This window comes from Culex pipiens, chromosome 2 (genome assembly GCF_016801865.2).
Source record: "Culex pipiens pallens isolate TS chromosome 2, TS_CPP_V2, whole genome shotgun sequence".
In the NCBI taxonomy this organism is placed as follows: Eukaryota; Metazoa; Arthropoda; class Insecta; order Diptera; family Culicidae; genus Culex; species Culex pipiens.
Window position 1 is genome coordinate 40,790,851 of NC_068938.1, and position 19,607 is coordinate 40,810,457.

Below are 19,607 nucleotides of genomic sequence, written 5' to 3' on the forward strand. Positions count from 1 at the left end.
GTGACTTTGATAGGTTTGATATTTTTCCGCAAAATGAAGAGTACAAATTGAATACGTACGGAATGGTATGGAATCATACTGACCGTGGTAGAGAAGTGCTCAAAGTACCTCATGAAGAACTTTTCATTAAATTTTGAAAAGTTTAAAAAGTTAGTTAACTATAACTAACTAAGAAAATGTTGATAAATAGCATTATTTTCATCTTCTCAACGTGTCATGATTTTTTCAATGAACATGATTTTGAATCGTAAAACGGAATGCATTTTTGGATTCTTCGGACAATCTTCTACTAGGAAAAGGTAAAATAAGTTATATAAATAATATTAAATATTATTTGTTTTTGAAACATAATTTTTTTAAATCTCATAGTTTAAAGGCATTTCCAGTAAAACAAATTTCATATGAAATGTGAATACTTTTGATTCGTTTTTTAAATTCAGTTATACATGTAATATAAATCCATAATTTAATAAACAAAACTAGTTTCAACGAATTTCAGGCAAAGTTCTGAATTTTTAACAATATTACATAAAATTTATATTTATTATGTTAAAAAGCTTATAAACATAGTGAACTAAGTATTGACATAAATGATTTTTTTTTTCAAATATTACATTGTTTTTAAAGTGCAACATGTAGTTAAACTTTTTGTCAAGCAACTGTAAAGTTTAACATGACAGATGAGAAAGTTTCACACCAAGTTACAAGCTATAATCTCCCTTTCAAATTTCTTGATTGTTTAATAATATTTGAACATAAGCTCTGCGTAAAATTTAGAACCTTTTTTCATTGTAACTTGTTATGTATCTGTGTCATTCATTTAATTTTAAGATAAGGTGTTTTTATTGCGAGTAATAACGGGTTGTCTTTTATGTTCTAATGCTTGAACAATCAGGTCGTAAGAATATGCAAATTGTAAATAGGACAGAGACCTGCTAAAGATGCGTGAGTTTCCATTCAATATGATTAAAACACGTTTTCAAATTCAAATCCATTGTTTCATCATAATTATTTAATTTCTGAAATAAATATTTTCCAAATTATAATCGTGGATAGGCCCTTTGGTTTATCAAACCGAGTTTTTGTAAGTGTGCGTGTTGCCGCCGCACGCCGCAATTTGAGTTGTCCAAATTTCAACCAATCAGAGTGTGGGTCCAAAATAGGTTCAGCGATGTCTCCAAAATACATTCAATAAGTCCAAAAAGCATCCAAAAAATGTTTTACTTGAAATACTTATTACAATGGAATGGTTAAATTATTTTAAATTTTCAATAGTACACTTTGTTAAGCATAAATTAAGGCACAAAACAATCCTGAAACGAGACAAATTAGTTAGACCGTTCCTGAGAACTATGCGAAATATGTTGACGCTTTGCATAGTAGGTCCAAAATAGGGCCATATACCCTACGTTGCTATGCAGTTGTTTGTTTACCTTTGATATTGAAACGTCAACTTACCGTAGATTTTGAAATTTTTCAAACCATACGTCAGTTTCTAATTTGATTACTTTTCCATTGTAGAAGCTCGGCTTCATTTCCATTGATTCAAATTCCTAAGCTAAGTGAAATTTTCTAAGCTAAGTGATTGTAGATAGGCCATTAGAAGCACACAATCTCGATCAAATTGCAACGTAAAAATTACCTACTGTTACTGCTACTCGATGGCTACTAGATCACTATTCTGTTTGCTTTCTAACGCAATAATCATGTTAAAGAAAACATCATTTTTTTCAGGAAATCAAGTCGTCACTGGAAACTCATAAGTACGTGGTGCCGTGCTAAACAGCTGCAAACGTTGCTGGCTACGCTTTAAAAGGGCCATTCAGCAGGATCGCAGCACATCCTAAGCCTTGATCCGTCGACCCAGCCGCGTCGTGCTGTACTTGGTGTGTCCGTTGCGGGTGTCCCCGTTCGGCAGGGCACTCCCGCTGCGGCCGGTTCCGTGCACCAACCCGTTGGGTTGCTTCGATCGGCTCTCAAACAGCACGTCCGAGTCGGTTTCGGAATCCGAAATGGCTGTCCCAGCGCGATTATCTGAAATTTACGGCTTTTCATCAGTTTCTTGTTGAGCGATTATGCTCGACCCAGTTAAGGATCGAGACGAACAAAAATTCAGTTTAGACTCATTAGAGTGTCCCTCTCCACGGAAATCTTTAGTAAAAGGCGAAAGATTTATTCGACAATTGAAGAGAGACCAGAGTAACGAGAGAGGGTCAAAGCTAGGCAGGTCATCCACCGGAGTTCGGTTGCACTAGCGATACGAAGAGTGGAGTGTAAACGTTTATCCACGTGGTCGGTTGCTAGAGATGGTAGGGTTCCACGTTCCAATTGGAATATTTTATGGCAAACTGGGTTCGGGGCCGGAGTTTTTTTTTCAATCAAATAAAGGATTGATAAACTTTTTACAAATTTTGAATTTGGGGCAACAATAGGAAAGGACTTGAAATTTGAAGAAAAACATTCTCATAAATATTATCATCTCATAGTAGCATATCTCTTATGATATACAAACACGAGGTGGTCACTCCAAATATATTGCATTTATGTCATAAGTTAATCCGTATGTGCATCCATATTTACGTGCATACACAATTCCTCTATGAATTTTATTTCAGTGTTTTTCACAGCTGTCATCGCAAACGCGCGCACTGTTTACAAACAACAACAAAATCAATCTAGCACTCTGTGGCGCGTTGCGAGGGCCATGCGTAGAGGTTCCGTTCCGAACGAGAGTGTGGAAAAATCGGACAAGTGGATATTGGATTTCGCCAAGAAGGTGTGCCCGGACTCGGTGCCGACACAACCATCATTCGACGTTGTTGATGGGAGCGATTCTAATCCTCCCTTCTCGATGGTAGAGCTCTCCATAGCACTATTGACGGGCAACAACACTGCTCCTGGTCCGGACAAGATCAAGTTCAGCTTGCTGAAGAATCTTCCGGACGTCGCCAAGCAGCGTCTGTTGAAACTGTTCAACACGTTGGTGGAGCAGAACGTAATTCCACACGAATGGCGACAGGTCCGGGTGGTTGCCATTCAAAAGCCCGGTAAGCCGGCGTCCGACCACAACTCGTATCGTCCAATCAGCTTGCTGTCGTGTCTACGCAAGTTGCTGGAGAAGATGATCCTCGACCGCCTCGAACCATGGATGGAACGAGAGCACTTGCTGTCAGACACGCAGTATGGCTTCCGGAGAGGCAAGGGAACAAGCGACTGTCTAGCCTTGCTGGCCACAGGAATCGACATAGCCCGTGGTAAAAAACAGCAAATGGCTTCTGTTTTCCTAGACATCAAGGGTGCATTTGATTCAGTCTCCATCGAGGTGTTGGGAGTAAAGCTTCGGCGGAGCGGTCTCAATCCGACGATGTGCAACTTCCTCATCAACCTGTTGTCAGAAAAACACATGCACTTTGTGCAAGGTGATCTGGCAATCACCCGGATAAGTTACATGGGTTTGGCACAAGGCTCACGCCTTAGCCCATCCATGTATAACTTCTACGTCAGCGATATCGATGATTGCTTGACCGGAGACTGCACCCTTATACAGTACGCAGATGACGCAGTGGTTTCAATCGCTGCCAAGAAGGAAGCCGATCTGCTAGAACCCTTGCAAGATACCCTGAACAACTTGGCCCATTGGGCAGTTGAAAAGGGTATTGAATTCTCTCCGGAGAAGACGGAACTGGTCGTTTTTACGGGGAAGCATGAACCGCCGCAGCTCAATCTTTCTCTCTCGGGAAAGACTATCGAGCAGTCGGACCACTTCATGTACATGGGTACCATCTTCGATCAAAAGGGAACATGGGGGAAGCACATCAACTACCTGAAGCAAAAGTGCCTGCAAAGAACTAATTTTCTGCGCAGCGTCTCTGGCAACCGGTGGGGTGCTCATCCTTCTGACCTGCTTCGACTGTACAAGACAACGATACTCTCGGTGCTGGAATATGGCAGTTTCTGCTTCCAATCAGCTGCGAAATCACGCTTGTTGGTTCTCCAGCGGATACAGTACCGAAGTCTTCGCATTGTCTTGGGATGCATGCACTCAACTCACAACATGACCCTCGAGGTCTTGGCGGGAGTATTGCCTCTGCGAACTCGTTACTACGAACTGTCTTACCGGTTCCTGATCCGGTGTGATTACAGGAATAAACTGGTAATTGACAACTTTGAAACGTTGCTGAACCTTCACGTTGAGTCTCGGCGCATGCTTCTATATTATGACTTTATGTCATCGTGGGAGTGGAGCCCGAGCACAACGGTACAGCGCACGCCTCCGTTAACCAGCAGCACCCTGATTGGCTTCGACACGTCCATGAAAGCCGATACTCGCGGTATCCCAAACCATCTTCTGCGGGGAGTTGTACCGTCGATCTTCGCATCAAAGTACAACCATGTTCCTCCAAACAACAGATTCTTCACCGATGGCTCCAAGCTCGACGGCTGTACGGGCTTCGGTGTTTATCATGAATCTTATCAGCTGTTCTTTAAGCTGAAGGACCCGAGTTCGGTTTACGTCGCAGAGTTAGCCGCGGTTTACTGCGCACTGCGAATCATCGAGACCATGCCACCTGACCACTACTTCATCTTCACCGATAGCTTTAGCTCTGTTGAGGCTATCCGGACTCTGAAGCCGACCAGGGAGTCTACGTTTTTCCTCACGGAAATACGCAAGACTTTAAACAACCTGGCGGCTCAGTCCTTCAGCATCACGGTGGTATGGGTCCGCGCTCATTGCTCGATTCCGGGTAATGAGAAAGCGGACTTGCTCGCCAAGAAGGGTGCTGAGAGTGGAGACATTTATGAAAGGCCAATTAGCCTACAAGAATGCTACGGTTTTCCGAGGCAGCGTGCGCTTCTGGATTGGCAAAATCAATGGGACGACGACACCAAAGGACGTTGGATGTATTCCATACGACCTAAGGTGCAAAGAAAAGCCTGGTTCAAGGGAATGGACTTGACGCGTGGATTCATCAGAACGATGTCCCGCCTTATGTCGAACCATTACTCGTCCAAGGCTCATCTGTACCGTATCAACATGAGTGATACGAACCTTTGTGACTGTGGGCAGGGTTATCAGGACATCGACCATCTTGTATGGGCGTGTCCAGATCACCATGTTCACAGAATTAAGTTGAAAGATACCCTCAGGGCCCGAGGAAGACCACCAGAAATCCCGATGCGAGACGCGCTTTCTCAACTAGACCTTGATGTTCTCTATCCTATCTATCAGTTCCTCTTAGATTCCAAAATATCTATTTAGTTTTCTTCCAGTTAGTTCCCCTTCAGTTAGTTTTCCTCTAGTTAGTATAATTCGCCTTCACACAAAGCCGTCGTTTCTGGTTGCACCGGAAGCAAAGCAAGATCGCCCCAGCAGCTGGACACCGAGTTGCGGCTGAGGACAAAACGCAAAGGCCAGCAGAGCCAACCAAGACCCCTACACAATCCCCCTTCCCTTCCCACGCCTTGTCTTTAACATCAATCCCTTCCCTACTAACCCCGAGTAGGCCGCGGGTAATCGGCTTCCCTCCCTCTAACATTTACACACAAGATCCTCTGTAATTATTAAGTCAAATGTAATTACAAAAGCCGACTCGGTCCTAACCAGGTCCCAGTACCGAAAAGGACCTAATAAAAATAATTTTATGAAAAAAAAAAAAAAAAAAAACAAAATCAATCTGTCTTTATTACATTTCCCGGCCGGGCGATTTGCTGGCGCTCTATTATCATCCGGCAATTTCATGGGCCAGCAGCTTCGTCGTAGTAAATCCGGATTTTCCATTGTTTTGTGTTGAATTTAGTGCGTGTTCCGGACTCAGTAAGGCACCAGCAATCGAGATGGTGGTAACCCAGGAGAACAAGTCGATCGAGCTGCTGGACGTGGACCCTCATGAGACGGAGGACGACGGGGCGGTGGTGGTGCTGGACTCCAAGCGGAAGGGCAAGCGCACCGTAATCAAGACTTTGTCACGGCAGACGTACTTTTTGCCCATGTTTGGCATGGTTGATCCAGAGAAACTCAAGCCGGGCGATTTGGTGGGCGTAAACAAGGACTCGTACCTCATCCTGGAGACTCTTCCGGCCGACCGAGCAGTATTCGGACATTGGCGGGTTAGACAGGCAAATCCAGACATTGATTGAGGCCGTCGTGCTGCCGACGACGCACAAGGACAAGTTCAAGAACCTGAGAATTCATCCACCGAAGTCGACCTACCTGAAGCTGGCCGGCCAGTAGCTGGTGCAGATGTTCATCGGAGACGGTGCCAAGCTCGTCTGGGATGCCTCCGAACTGGCCAAGGAAAAGTCGCCATTGGTTTAATTTCTTTTTATTTGTGAAATCAGCTTTTTTGTATTGTTAGATGTGATGAAAAAAAAAACGATATTGACCGCCCCCTCCTCTCCCTTCTCCCCCCATGCGACAACTCGTTGGGTTGCGAACAGGTGCGCGTACTTTTTCAACTTGCTATTCGGCCCCACGATGAACGTAAAGATCCGTTCCTGCTTCAACCACTTTGTTATCTCTCGATCCCAGTTGTCCACCAAACTGCTCGGAGTCACGATCAGAACCCGCTTCACAATCGGCTGCCCGTAAGGTCCCTGATTCCCAACATCTGCAACGTCTTCCCCAGTCCCATCTCGTCGGCCAAAATCGCTCCAAACTGTTCCGAGTCTTCGCGTTTCATTCCCAAAACGCATTCGTACAGAAAGCTCACCCCTTCCCGCTGGTGAGGCCGCAAATGCTTAGCCACGCAGTACGGAACGCAACCCTTTGTTATACTTCCACTGATCGAACGAAGGCTCCCGCATCGTCAACGGAACAAAGTCCTCCGTAATCGCTTCCTCCCCACCGTCCCAACCTGCTCGACACCCGTGTCGACACCACAATCGGACTCCCGGCGCACATCGACTCCGCCGGCGGCCTAAACCCTCCTCTCGCCTCGAATCGAACCCTCTTCACCGGCACATCATTCTCCTTGGCCACCTCCCCAGCAATCCGCTCCACCAATTCAACCTCCTTGTTCAACCGCGAACCCTCCTACAGCTCCTCCCCCTTCACCAAACCGGAGCTCCCAATCACCTTGCCTTCCTCGTCGCCCAACGTGACGCTCTTCCCGCCCACGATGGTCAACGTTCCGTCGCCCTCCCACGTTTTGTGCTTTTTGGTCGTTATTTTGCCCCAGCACACTTGCGTCGTCGTTGGTTCTGCGGGGGTGTGCAACGCTGCCGGCTTTCTGACTGCGGCGGCTTGGGCTTCCAACACGCGGACATGGTTCTCCGAGCTGGTGAGCAGCTTCAGCATGCCCGGGTCCGGTTGGGCTTGCGGTAACGGCTGCGGTCGGATTGTGAGGGTGGTGGAAGTTCGGCCGGCAGGGACCGCTTCATCGACGGTCCTGCCGTCATCACCCGCATTTGCTTCTTTAGTAGAAGTGCTGACGTTTCTGGTCCCGCTGTCAGTTTGTAAATGAAGGAAACAAACAAGTGACAGTTCTGAACTGTCACTATCCACACTGAACAAAATTTTGTTCCGAATATCGTGCAGATAAATAATATTTACGCCTGTATTTACGATATTTACGAAATATTTACGGAAGTAAATCCAATGCGCTACGGATCAACCATGTGCCCAACCCCGTGTATACAAATCATTTTTGATACTTTTTGTTTGTTTGAAAATTTGGCTAGTAATTTGATTTATTATTTTACTTTGTTCGACCAGAGCCGAGGGATAAAAATTTCAAACAAAATTTGAACCTGTTTCGATATAAAGTAGTTGAAAAGTTAAGTATACAAAATTGTTTTTCGAATTATTTGGATATTAGATAAGTGGCCAGAAGACAACTAAATTCTCAGCATATTATATACATCGTTAAGAAGACCATTCCAATGAGTCCAAAAAATTGAAGATCTGGCAACCCAATATTAAGTTATGATCACTTTCGTAATGTTTATCTACTTTTTTGAAGCCGGATCTCACTTATCTGTTTGCAAACTAAGTCCAGCTCCGTCATCCAACGCTTATCGAAAGATCTTTTAATACCACTCGAAGTGTTTAAACATTTTTGAGGATTTATTTGGAAAAAGTGAGGGTGGTGGTAGTAGTTGATTTATTTCAGGCAGCTTAAAAAGTGAGGGAGCTACCAACCACATATTAGGATAAATTAGTTTCAAGCTAAGTTTTTGGTAAAACTTAGATTTTGAGTGTTGGGAATTCCGTCAGGAATCTCTGAGCTGATAAATTTAAATTGAAAAAAAAAGTTTTTAATTAATTGTTTTGTGTTTAACTATCAACACAAAAAATCTTTAAATCATTTTTCAATAGAAGATATTATAAACAAAACTCGACCATCTCTATTATTCTAGCAAAGCATTGCCAATAAAAATCTTATAGGAATTTACACGACAAACATTTGTAGCGTGCTGAATAGCAAGCTATAACATATTATAGCAAAGGCCGATTCAGAAAGACGTAACCAATTACTCACTGGACCCTAAAGCACAGTTTCGTGCTTTGGTTACGTAATATCTGAGTGATCCATTAGCATGCTATAATTTGTTTCTTGCGTGCGTTTGCTTCAGACGTCATTTAGTTGCATTTTTTAAGTCCTGTCAGGATCATTCTGAAACTTTCAAATTTTGTGATCCAGACGCTATTCACAGTCGTACGAGTCGTACAAACAGTTGCACAGACAGCAAACCCATCTCTTCCGGGAAAAGAAGCGCCGGACATGGAACCGTTTGGAACGTTTCGCTCCAACGAAACGCGCAAGTTCTACAAGAAACTCAGTCAATACCGGGAAGGGCTTTATGCCGCGGGGGGAATCTTGACGGACGAGTTTGAGGTGATCGAAGGGTGGAACAGCATTTCGACGAACACCTGAACGGAACGGAATGCAACCACCTGTTCATCGATTCCAAAGCCGCGTACGACTCGGTCGATTGCAAAGAGCTATGGAAGATCATGTACGAGAACGGCTCCCGGAAAGCTGATCAGAAAGGTGAAATCAACGATGGACGGGACACGGTGAAGCCTGAAGATCTCGGGTGTGATGTCCGAGCCGACCGAATCGCGCAAGGGACTGCGACAAGGCGACGGTATCTCCGGGCTCTGTTTCAACATTGGGCTTGAAGGTGTTATGAGGCGTGCGGGCTCTAACAAGCGGGGCATGGTTATCAACCGGTCCAGCCAGTTCATCTGCTTTGCTGATGACATGGACATTTTTTTTTTTTTTTTTTTTTTTTTTCTTCACAACTTATTTTTATTAGGTCCTTTTAGGTGCTACGACCAGGTTAGGACCGAGGATCAAAAATACAACAAATAATAAATAATAAAAAAAACGTAACTGAATCAGATGATCATTTTCTCGTGCCATGTGTCAGCAAGTGTGCGATCACGTCAATCTGTTCCTCGGGTGTCTTGCACTGCCTCAAGCGAACTCTGTATTCTCGGTAAATGGCCCACAGCTCCGACTCGCTGTACAGCATCCGTTCACCTTGTTGCTCCTTCGGGGTTGCACCGGCGTCGGCGCCAGTATTTCCTTGACTTCTTCCTGCGGGACGAGGATGTTTCTCTTCCGGTACCGCTCCAGGTAGCGGAGGAAAATCCGCCGCGGTAAACACAGCTCCTGCCGGAGTCTGTTTGTCCTTTTTCCATGCTGGCGGCTTCGGCTTGGACGCCTGCTGCCTCGACTGGATGAACTGCGCACGTTTGGGACAGCTGCGGTCCAGACCCTCGTGAGATCCAGAGCAGTTGACACACTTCTTGGCTTCCGTTTCTTCAGCTTTGCACTTTTCTGTGCTGTGGGCACCCCCACAGCTGCTGCACCTGGGCTTGAGATGGCAGTTACTGGTTCCGTGACCGAACTGCAAGCAGTTCTTGCACTGGGTCACGTGCGGTTCTTTGTTCCGGTAGGCCACCCACCGGACGACGACTGGTCCCACTTTCTTTACCTTGCTACTCAACTCCTTCAGACTGGTGTGCCCCTTCGGGAAGAGCACGATGAAAGGCGTCTCATCGATGGCGGGAAGCTGCTGCTTCCGCCTGATGGCGTGTACTGCCAAGATGTCCAGCTGATGTTCCGTCTTGAGCAGCTCCTTGACGTGATCCGGTTCCGCGTTCGGGAGACCTCGCATTACTACCCGGTGCGGTCTCGCACTGCGCTTTCCGTGCGTGTAGAACTGCACCTTGTTCTTCGTCAGGTGGGCTTGCACCGTGTCGAAGTCGTCGCTCGAGAAGCACGTAATTTTTGTGCCGTACCGCGTCAGTTTGTGTTCCGGCTGGACATCACACGACGACATCACCTTCGCAAGGCGGGCGAAGCTCATTTCTTTCACCACCAGCGGCGGCTGCTTCTTCTCCCCGGCCGACTTGCCGGTTGCTGGTACCACGGGGATGGTTTTTTCTGCTGCTGGGTTCGCATTGTTGTTGTTGTTGCTCTCCTCCGCTAGCGGGCTGAACTTGTTGTTGCTGAGCAGTTTCTCCACATCGCCGTCGTTGCCGCCATCGCCGACGTTGATCTCCTCCTTAGCCTTCCTGCGGCGAACCTTGACCACGGGACGAAATTCGCCCCCGTCCTCTCCTCCTCCTTCGGAGTCTTCCACCTCCATGCTCGTCGCCGCCTGCGTCTTGGGTTGAAACCCGTCCGGTTTCTCCCACACACTTTTCCTCAAGGCCGCGTTCCAGTAGAACGTCCTTCCATTCTCAGCCCTGTGCTCCGTCCACTCACTCTCCACCGTCGCGGCCGCCGCCATGGCCGTCGGCGAAAGTTAACAAAACACCGTCAAAAACGCGCTAAGCTAGCTCGAAAGACGACCAAACCCAACGAAAGTTGAACAGGGAGTGATGACATGGACATTGTTGGCAGAATGTTTGAGGAGGTGGCTAGATTGTACACTGAATTGAAGCGGTAAACGGAGAAGGTTGGATTGAAGGTGAATGTGGCAAAGAGGAAGTATCTGCTGGCAGGAGGAACCGAGTCCCTTACGGCTCGCATAGGACCGAGCGTGACGATTAACGGGGACGAGTTCGATGTTGTGGAGGAGTTTGTCTACTTCGCATCTTTGGTGACGCATCATAACGGGTAGTCGTGCCTACTATGGACTCCACAAGACCCTAAGGTCTGGTCACCTTTCCCGGCGTACAAAGTGTACCATGTACGAAACGCTGATAAGACCGGTCGTTTTCTACGGACACGAGACGTGGACGATGCTCGAGGAGGAAATCAACTAAACCCAAACAAACGAAACAAAGTTGAAAAAAATCTAAATGGACAAACTTCTAACAAAGCGACAAATCGCCTTAATACTCACACGAAGGCAGCTCGTCGTCGTGCGCGAGCAGCGAGTACTTTTGCGTTTTGCTGCGCGTGCGCGGTTTGGCCGTCCGCCGGCACAGACACGTGATGCCCCAGCAGATGCCGGAGAGCAGCAGAAACACGATGAAAACACCGATGATCACGTACAGGATGGACCAGTCTGGTGAAATGGGGGAAAATATAAGTTTTCAAGGGAATTTTTGACTACATATTCGACAAGTTTACCGCAATTGGCCTCGGCGATACCCCAGAAGAAAAAGATGTCCGGCATCCAGAAGCTCTGACACATGCAGTCGCGCGTTTCGGCGTTACAAACGCCGTGGCCGGAACATTCGTTCTGGCAGATTGCGGTCCGAATGCCGGCCACCGATGTACCGAGGATGGAGTAGTCGCGCCAGAACTTTTCCTTCAGAATTTTCTCCACCTCCAGGGCTGGGATAATGTCCTGCTTTTCTTTGTCCTGAAATTGCGTAATGTTAGTGATGATTTTTTGAAGCTTGAAAAGATATTGACTTACGCCGCTTTTGTCGACATAGAACACAATAACCACTTGGCCGGTTTTGTGTTCGATCTTCAGGTCACGGATGTGAACCCGCGTGTTGTCCCCGATCAGCAGAACCAGCTTCTGCTGCAGCGAATCAAGCTCGGTTTGCGTCAGCACGGTAGCCTCCATCGTTAGCGTTAGCTCGACCAAGCTCATTACGAGCGGATCCGGGTGGACAATAACGCTAACGGTGTCACTTCCGGAAAGTCCCTGCCCGTCGGTCACGGTCAGCTTGAAGACGTACCGGCCGGGGACGATGTTTGTCAGCTGCGGAATGATAAGAATTTAGTATTTGACCAAAAATGTATCGTTCAGATCGCCCTACAATCAAAACCGGCCTCTTGTCCGTGTTGTCAACGATGCTTCCAACCGCCAAACTGCCCGGTTCACGCGTCCAGCTGAAATTTGCAATTCCCAGATCGTCGTACGAACGCGTCCCGTTCAGTACGATGGCGTTCGTGGGCAGTGTAACGCTCTGGTCGCCGCCGGCATTCGCTACCGGTGCGGTGTTTCGTTCCTGAACCACCGTAACCCGAACCCGGTCCGAGGCGTTGTTTTGCACCTCGTCCGTAACGGTAAGCTCGAAGACGTACTCGCCGATCGTGAGCGCGGTCGCGTTGGCAATCTGCGGATGAAGTGAATTAGATTTTTTTTCTAGCAATACTTTTAAGGGAACTTACCGAGTTATTTCCGGCCTGAATTACGGCAGTGTTTGGACCACTAATCTGACGCCACCGCCAGCTGGTGATCTTGAGGTCATCCCGTGACTCGCTTCCGTTTAGGGTGGCCCAGTTTTGGGGTAAGTTTATCGTGTAGTTTGCTCCAGCCTTGGCTGTCGGGGGCATGTTAGTCGGTGTTTTTACGAACACGTGAACGCTCGAGGTGCTACTCTGGTTCTTAGCATCGGTCACTTTCAGCTCGAACGCGTAGACGCCTTCTTCAAGGTTTGAAAGCTGCAAGTACGGAGTTCGTGTATTTTGCATGTCGACGGCTTTGGACTGGTCGGAGCTGGCTTTGGTCCACTCCCAGGCGACAATCTCGTGGTCGTCCTTGCTGAGCGATCCGTTCAGTGTGACATTGTTGTTCGGCAAGTAGACAATCACGTTCTGGCCGGCGTTCGCTTCCGGCGGGTAGTCGATTTCTTTCAGCACTTCGATCGTGGCCGTGGTACTGTTGGCCAGCTTCTCCGAATCGCTTACGGTCAGCTTGAAGGTGTACTTGCCGGGAATTGTCAGTTCGTTTAGCTGGAGAGTGCTTACGGCGGGAAGTTCCGGCTGATAGCCGAGCGGACCCTGAACCAGCTCCCACTGGTAAGAGACGATCTTGGACGAAGATGACGTCGAGGCACTTCCGTCGAGGATTGCCTTGTGGTTTGGCAGCTTGACCGTTTGTTCCATCGGAGTTATTATCACCTGGGGAGGTTTGTTGATCTTTTGCTCCGGGAGCACCGACACATTCGCCGATCCTTCCCCATACCAGCCGTCGCTGCCCGTAACGGTTACCTTGAACTGGTACAAACCCTCCGTCAGCTTGGACAGCTTCGCCTGCGGCTTGGTCTGATCCGTAATGGTCGCATTGCTGTAAACCTTCGAAGGTTGCGAAATCAGTGACCAAGAATAGGCGTACTTGTCTCCGCTGGAGGTTTCATCCGGAATCACGTACGCCGAAAGAACAATCGTGTCCGCCGGCAACCTCACCTCCTTCGACATAACCGACACCGTCAGCTTCTTCGACTGCTGATTTCCCTCGTCAATCTCACCCGCTTCACTGTGAATATTGTTCATGACCAGCTTCTGCGCGGTCAGCGTCTGCGGCGCCGCGGCGTAAGCCATCGGCTGCTTCTCCCTAACGCAAACGTTCTTACCATTCCGCACGTACTGCTCAACGCAAGCACACAGTCCCGCCATCGGATTACTGCTCACTCGCATACAAACCTCATTCTTAGGACAAGACCCATCCACGCCAAACTCACAAGTCGTCGGCAACGCTTGCTTCTGCTCCGGATAAAACTTGCTCTCCTCCATCGCCAAATCGTCGTACTGCTCGTTCAAATAATTCACCGGATCGCTCATATATCCGGCCTTCCCAAAGTCGTAATCCGCCAACTGCTTCACCGGCATGCTGTACCCACCATCCCCAACCAGATCCTGCCTATTCCGCTCAAAATTGTAAATATTCTTCAACTTTTTCAATATACTCGTCTCCGCCCCCGCCAACCGACCCTGCAAATCTTCCTCCTGCAGCAGTTGTTGCGGATTCGCGCTCTTCAAAATCTCCAACCAACTCGCGCCGGCGCCACCGCTTTCGCTACCGCCCACCGGATTAACCAGCACCATCTGCAGGGTCGTCGACAGGTTCTTCTTCTTTGCCGGCAGGCAAAGGTCATTGCTGAGACAGCGCACGTGGTAGCACGATCGGTTAAAGATGAAGGCAGTATTGCAGTCTGGTCCTTTGTCACAGCACAGTTGGACGCACGCTCGCAGAGTTGGCGCGTCCGGGGTTTCCGTGTAGTTGCCCGCTTCGCGACCGCCTGGAATGAGAAGATGAATCAGAGCGACTCAGTCATGTCACGCCGGGTACGCGCGCTACCACAAGACTGGAAAAAGATCATGTTTTTTTAATTGTCAGGAAATATCCCATATTTTTGTGATTATAAAAACCATAGTTCGCAATTTGCAATTTTAAGTGTAAGAACGAGCCTCTACGTATCTTGTGCACCAGGTTTCCGACGAACACGCACTGCCCTTACAACTACATCTCACCCTTGATCTGAGTCAGTACGAGCAACACGCTAGAACACGCTTTGAGTGTTCGTGTCACAACTTCTTTTCCGGTTACGCATTTGAACTCGTTCCGGAGGCGATTCCTTGTTTTTGGTATGATGTAAGTGTAAGAGCCTGACATTGACTGTTAAAAAATAAGCTTAGAAATTTTGTTTCTTAAGCTTAGTGTAGAGTTATGAGTAGTTCCAAGTGTAGCATCTACACATAAAATGAGTAAACCAAGTTCAGCGTGTAAGTGGAGAGATGTGTCAGACGAACGAACGAACATGAGCGAGAGAGTAAATGTCAAACGTCAGTTGTGATTGAATTGCAGCATGGAACGGATGTGTGTTAGGAGAGTGAAGATTCTACAATTGGCGCAGCCGGTACGATAAAATTTGTTTGTTGTTGCGATTTTTTTTTGCTTTTGCGTTTCTGGTAAGTCAGCGGATGACCTGAGATATGTTTTGATCCGGGTGAGGTGAGGAGAGCAAACATGCCAATGGTGCACCGGGTAAGAGTTGCGAGGCCGCTTGAAAGATGTATTTGATGATCAATCTGAAGTTTGAGTTTAGTGTTGTTGTTTTGCTGTTTGTGAGTAAATAAAAGAGCGGGACCGGATGAAGCCCGAAGCGCCACCCAAATAAAAGAGCGGGACCGGTTGAAGCCCGAAGCGCCACCCAAATAAAAGAGCGGGACCGGATGAAGCCCGAAGCGCCACCCAAATAAAAGAGCGGGACCGGTTGAAGCCCGAAGCGCCACCCAAACAAAAGAGCGGGACCGGATGAAGCCCGAAGCGCCACCCAAACAAAAGAGCGGGACCGGTTGAAGCCCGAAGCGCCACCCAAACAAAAGAGCGGGACCGGTTGAAGCCCGAAGCGCCAAATCCAGAGAGGCAGGAGCGAAATCGGTTGAAGGCGGAGGGAAGGACACAATAAAAAAGGCGTAAAACATTTGTTGTTCAGTTTTAACAGTTGCTCGTGGGAAGGCCGAAAAGGGGATCTGCTGAGTTGGTCGAATCGATCCCTGGTTGGGATTCCGAACAGATGAGAGGATGAATTCGTTGAAGGTGTGATCGATGACGTGAGTTCTCATCTCACAAAATGCGCAAGAAGTTTGACAGCTCTTTACAATACATTTGAGGTAACAAGGTAGGGCAGAAATCAAGATTGTTTTGTAACATGTGATCGTATTGTTCCGAGTCGGATTCCTACACGAAAAATTTTGTTGGCTGACAGTTGTGCGAGGTGAGGTTGATTAAGTGATTATGCAAGATTACAGAAATCGAGTTGGATTGGGTTTGGCTGTTATTTTGTTTCAGCATAGAGCCGGACCTTATTTGTATATTTGCGAGTTCTTATGAAATGTAAAGCATGACTTTTGTGGGATTGTCGTGACATTTATAGGTTGTCATTGAGACAGTGGAGACGGAACATTTGATGTATTTGATGTGTGTTTATGATAGAAGGGCTGACTTTGAATATTCTAGCCATTTTGGAAGTTGCACCGAGTGAAACTCGCGTTGACCAATGGAAAACTCCATAGTGAGATCAATGTTTGGATGGGGCCCGACGAGGTGATCGAATGGATCTGTAACGGAAGATTGTGGTGTTGATTTGGTCGAAGAGAGTGTCTTCTGGACGTAAAGACTGAGGAGGTTATTTGTTCGTTTTGTCTCTTGAAAGGAAAAGAGCATTTAACAATTGTGTATGCAATTATGTTACTGTAGAGGCATGAAATATGTTCGATAAACTGTTGAAGACAGTTGATAGCAAATGAAGGTTAACTGGAGTGCTAAGGATGTTCCGATTGAATCTCTGAGAGATTTCCGTGAACAGCTTGAGATGAAAGCAGCCGGAAGGACGGAAGAAGGTCTCGATATGAACTGAAGGTTTTGGCTCTCGTGTGCTAATTGTTAGTGCTTTCTTTGTACTCTTTTATTGATTATCAGCCGAGTCCTTAATCTAATAAGATCAAGACTATTTTGCTCACGGCTGATTGATAACTGAACTTTTGAGGAAGCTTTAAGAGGTGTATGATTATGGAAGTCATCTGCAAGTTTATTCTGTTAATGTATTTTTTTTGTTGGAAGAGAGTAGAGAAGTGAGGTGCTTATATTAATAAGAATAGGTGCTGCCTACATGGGTTGTCTAAAAGAGTTCAATCGTAGATAAGGCGATGGCTCGATCCCTCGGCCTAACCTTCGAAAAGTGTAACGTAACGGTCATTGGAGCCAACGCAGTGAAGACGCAAGCAAAGAAGGGAGTCAACCTTACCTTCTCGTCGAGGTACTGTCAGTTCCAAGACAACATCTCGTGTCTGATTTCGGACAACCCCACGGGACGGATCCCGTCGGCGAGAATCGAGACAGCTGCCTGGCACGTGTTCCTGGCAGACCCGAAGTTCAGCGAGCCGCACGAGATCGACCTGATCATGGCGTCGAACTACGTGTGGAACTTGCTGCGAACGGATCGAGTGAAATTGGCGAACGGCACCGTGACTCTGCGTGAAACCGATCTGGGCTGGATCGTGACTGGCGTGTACGACCCGTTCCAGCAGTTGAGTTGCCAAGTCGTCCACTCGAACATCACGCTGAAGGATCAGCTGAACAACGCAATCGAGAAGTTCTGGCTGGTCGAAGAACTAGCCGACAAGCAGTTGCAAACCAACGAAGAACAGGAAGTGGAAGAGCACTTTCGCGGCACCCACGGCCGCGACGAAAGTGGCCGCTTCGTCGTCCAGTTGCCGTTCAAGGACACGGTTCTTGAGCTGGACGACAACCGAGTCCAGGTGTTGAGAAGATTCAACCTGCTGGAGCGCCGTCTGTCGCGCAACCCGGAACTCCGAGAACAGTACACGCCGTTCGTCGAAGAGTACGAGGCGCTGGGTCACTGCAAGGAGATTTATGAACAACAAGACCCACCAGAAGTGCGTAAGTACTACCTGTCGCACCACCGTCCAGTTCGTCCACGAAGCTGCGAGTGGTTTTCGACGCCAGCGCCAAGGCCGACAAGCACTCCCTGAACGATGTGTTGAAGTTGGGACCGACCGTCCAGAACGACCTGTCCTCCATCGTTCTTCGATTCCGTCGTCATCCGGTCGCATTCACCGCCGACGTGGTGAAGATGTATCGGCAGTGAATACTGAATATGTGGGACGAGCGATCATAACATTCATTTTGCTCCAGAAGAGGTGATAGTGAATTGTTGAAGTTAAGATCAAATGGTTGACAAAATTTGTTCCGCTGTAATGCTATAATTCTCATATTTGAAAGTTGGATGTCTTGATAAGGATGTTTTCATTGGCTTGCTTAAGGGATTTCAGATAAATTTAGGTAACGTCTTGTTTTGATGGAGACGGCTTGATTGTTGACATGACTATATTGTTTGGAAGCAGACGCGTTTCGAAATAGTTGTTCAATAAGCGAATGTATAGCTCACCCTGGGTGCCTAAGTGTATGAAAGTACGGCACGGAGCGAAGGCGCTGAATACCCATATTTACACTTAGAATTGTTGGGCGCTCGCCGCGGAGTATGAACCGGCGACCACTGGATTGTGAGTCCGTTTGCTCCACGCGAAAAGGGTCATTGAAAAATTAATCTCACAAGATTGCTCCGTAAGGGGTAGAGGAAACTATGGAGCTCTAGCGTAACGTATTAAAATGAATCTGCTTCACAAATAGGGATTAAATATTGTTATCAGCATGCTCCATGGAGAATGTATTATGTAGGAATTGAAGAATCATCCTTAATTCATACTGTTAAATAAAACGCTGGAATTAGGGTTCTAAGACTTTCTAAAGACAGTTGAATCAGAGGGAGATTTTTTTTCTCGCTTATTTTCATCGGACAAGGAGAGAGATGTAGAGTTATGAGTAGTTCCAAGTGTAGCATCTACACATAAAATGAGTAAACCAAGTTCAGCGTGTAAGTGGAGAGATGTGTCAGACGAACGAACGAACATGAGCGAGAGAGTAAATGTCAAACGTCAGTTGTGATTGAATTGCAGCATGGAACGGATGTGTGTTAGGAGAGTGAAGATTCTACACTTAGAAACATTTAATTGAATTTTAAAACAAATCTGTTTCCGTGAAACGATGAAAAACATTTGCATTGGCTGAGATCTTTGCCAAAGAGAAAAAAAAAACGTAAACACAGCAGAAAATCGATATTATCAACAAGCCGCCCGCTGCTAGTAACAGGAAAAGAATTTAATCATGTTCAACAACACGCATTCGTCCACCAGGCACCAGTCCCACCCCCTCATTTTATGTGTAACCATCTCCAGCTGTGTGTCCTTCGCCCCCATGCCAACGCAACACCAGCTTACCGATGGGAGCATATCCGTCGAAGATTTGCCTCATCATCCTGGGACAGGATTTCATTTCCGGTGATTGACCCAGCGATTGGTCCTGCTGCTGCTCTTGTGGCTTGTCTTGCAAGTGGTCATCCGATTTTAGACCACCCGCGGAGCTCGAATCGCCCGGAGACGCCCGAGCCGGCGGCAGGCTTGACGCTATCACGATTGCAAGCCCTAAAGCCGCCACACGAAGCGACACTTTTGGCCACCGAAACTGGACCATCATTTTCGATTTTCACAGCCAAATTTGCTGGTCAAAATTGATTTTTGACTTTTTCACCCGATTGAGGCCACCTTCAGCGTCGCGGCCACTTTCTTTCCGCAGTTCCGAACGACGGGTTCACTTTTCACACTAAAGCAATCATTCTAGAGGACCGACGACCGGGGAAAACGGATTTTTCGACGGATTGCACGGGAACCGACGATGAAAGTGAAAATTGCACGGCAAGTTTGACAGATGATATCAGCGGGTGGGTGAACGGAGGGTGGCGAGAGAGAGAGCGAAAGAGGGTTGTTTTGGTTTTGAGGACGATCAAGCATTACGTAACGTGGGCAAATTTTCGAATGCAACCCACAAATTTGTTGTTTTCAGGGAGCGTGTATGTGCTATAAAATTTTTACTTTTGCTACTCA

General features: G+C 47.2%; 1 protein-coding gene, 1 non-coding gene and 1 pseudogene across 2 annotated transcripts; all 3 read right to left on the reverse strand.

Moving 5' to 3' along the window:
• Positions 1-1,600: 1,600 nt before the first annotated feature.
• Positions 1,601-19,436, reverse strand: LOC120420234 (dyslexia-associated protein KIAA0319-like protein). Its single transcript, XM_039583226.2, has 7 exons — positions 18,945-19,436; positions 12,534-14,383; positions 12,179-12,478; positions 11,827-12,120; positions 11,535-11,769; positions 11,305-11,469; positions 1,601-2,034 (listed from the first exon to the last, which is right to left on the reverse strand). The coding sequence occupies exons 1-7, from the start codon at positions 19,198-19,200 to the stop codon at positions 1,844-1,846; spliced, it is 3,291 nt and encodes a 1,096-aa protein (XP_039439160.1). The 5' UTR covers positions 19,201-19,436; the 3' UTR covers positions 1,601-1,843.
• LOC120420811 (U5 spliceosomal RNA) lies at positions 2,080-2,203 on the reverse strand. Its single transcript, XR_005605898.1, has one exon. It is a non-coding gene; the product is annotated as a U5 spliceosomal RNA (small nuclear RNA).
• Positions 6,312-7,643, reverse strand: LOC128093146 (DNA repair and recombination protein RAD54B-like; annotated as a pseudogene).
• Positions 19,437-19,607: the final 171 nt, after the last annotated feature.

Bases quoted from the DNA above. Each gene is read 5' to 3' on its own strand.
- LOC120420234 (XM_039583226.2), bottom strand. From the start codon at position 19,200: ATGATGGTCCAGTTTCGGTGGCCAAAAGTGTCGCTTCGTGTGGCGGCT. The intron at 12,479-12,533 runs GTAAGTTCCCTT...CTTCATCCGCAG, and splicing joins TTCAGGCCGGAAATAACTCG to ATTGCCAACGCGACCGCGCT. The intron at 2,035-11,304 runs GTGAGTATTAAG...CGTAAATTTCAG, and splicing joins CGACGACGAGCTGCCTTCGT to ATAATCGCGCTGGGACAGCC.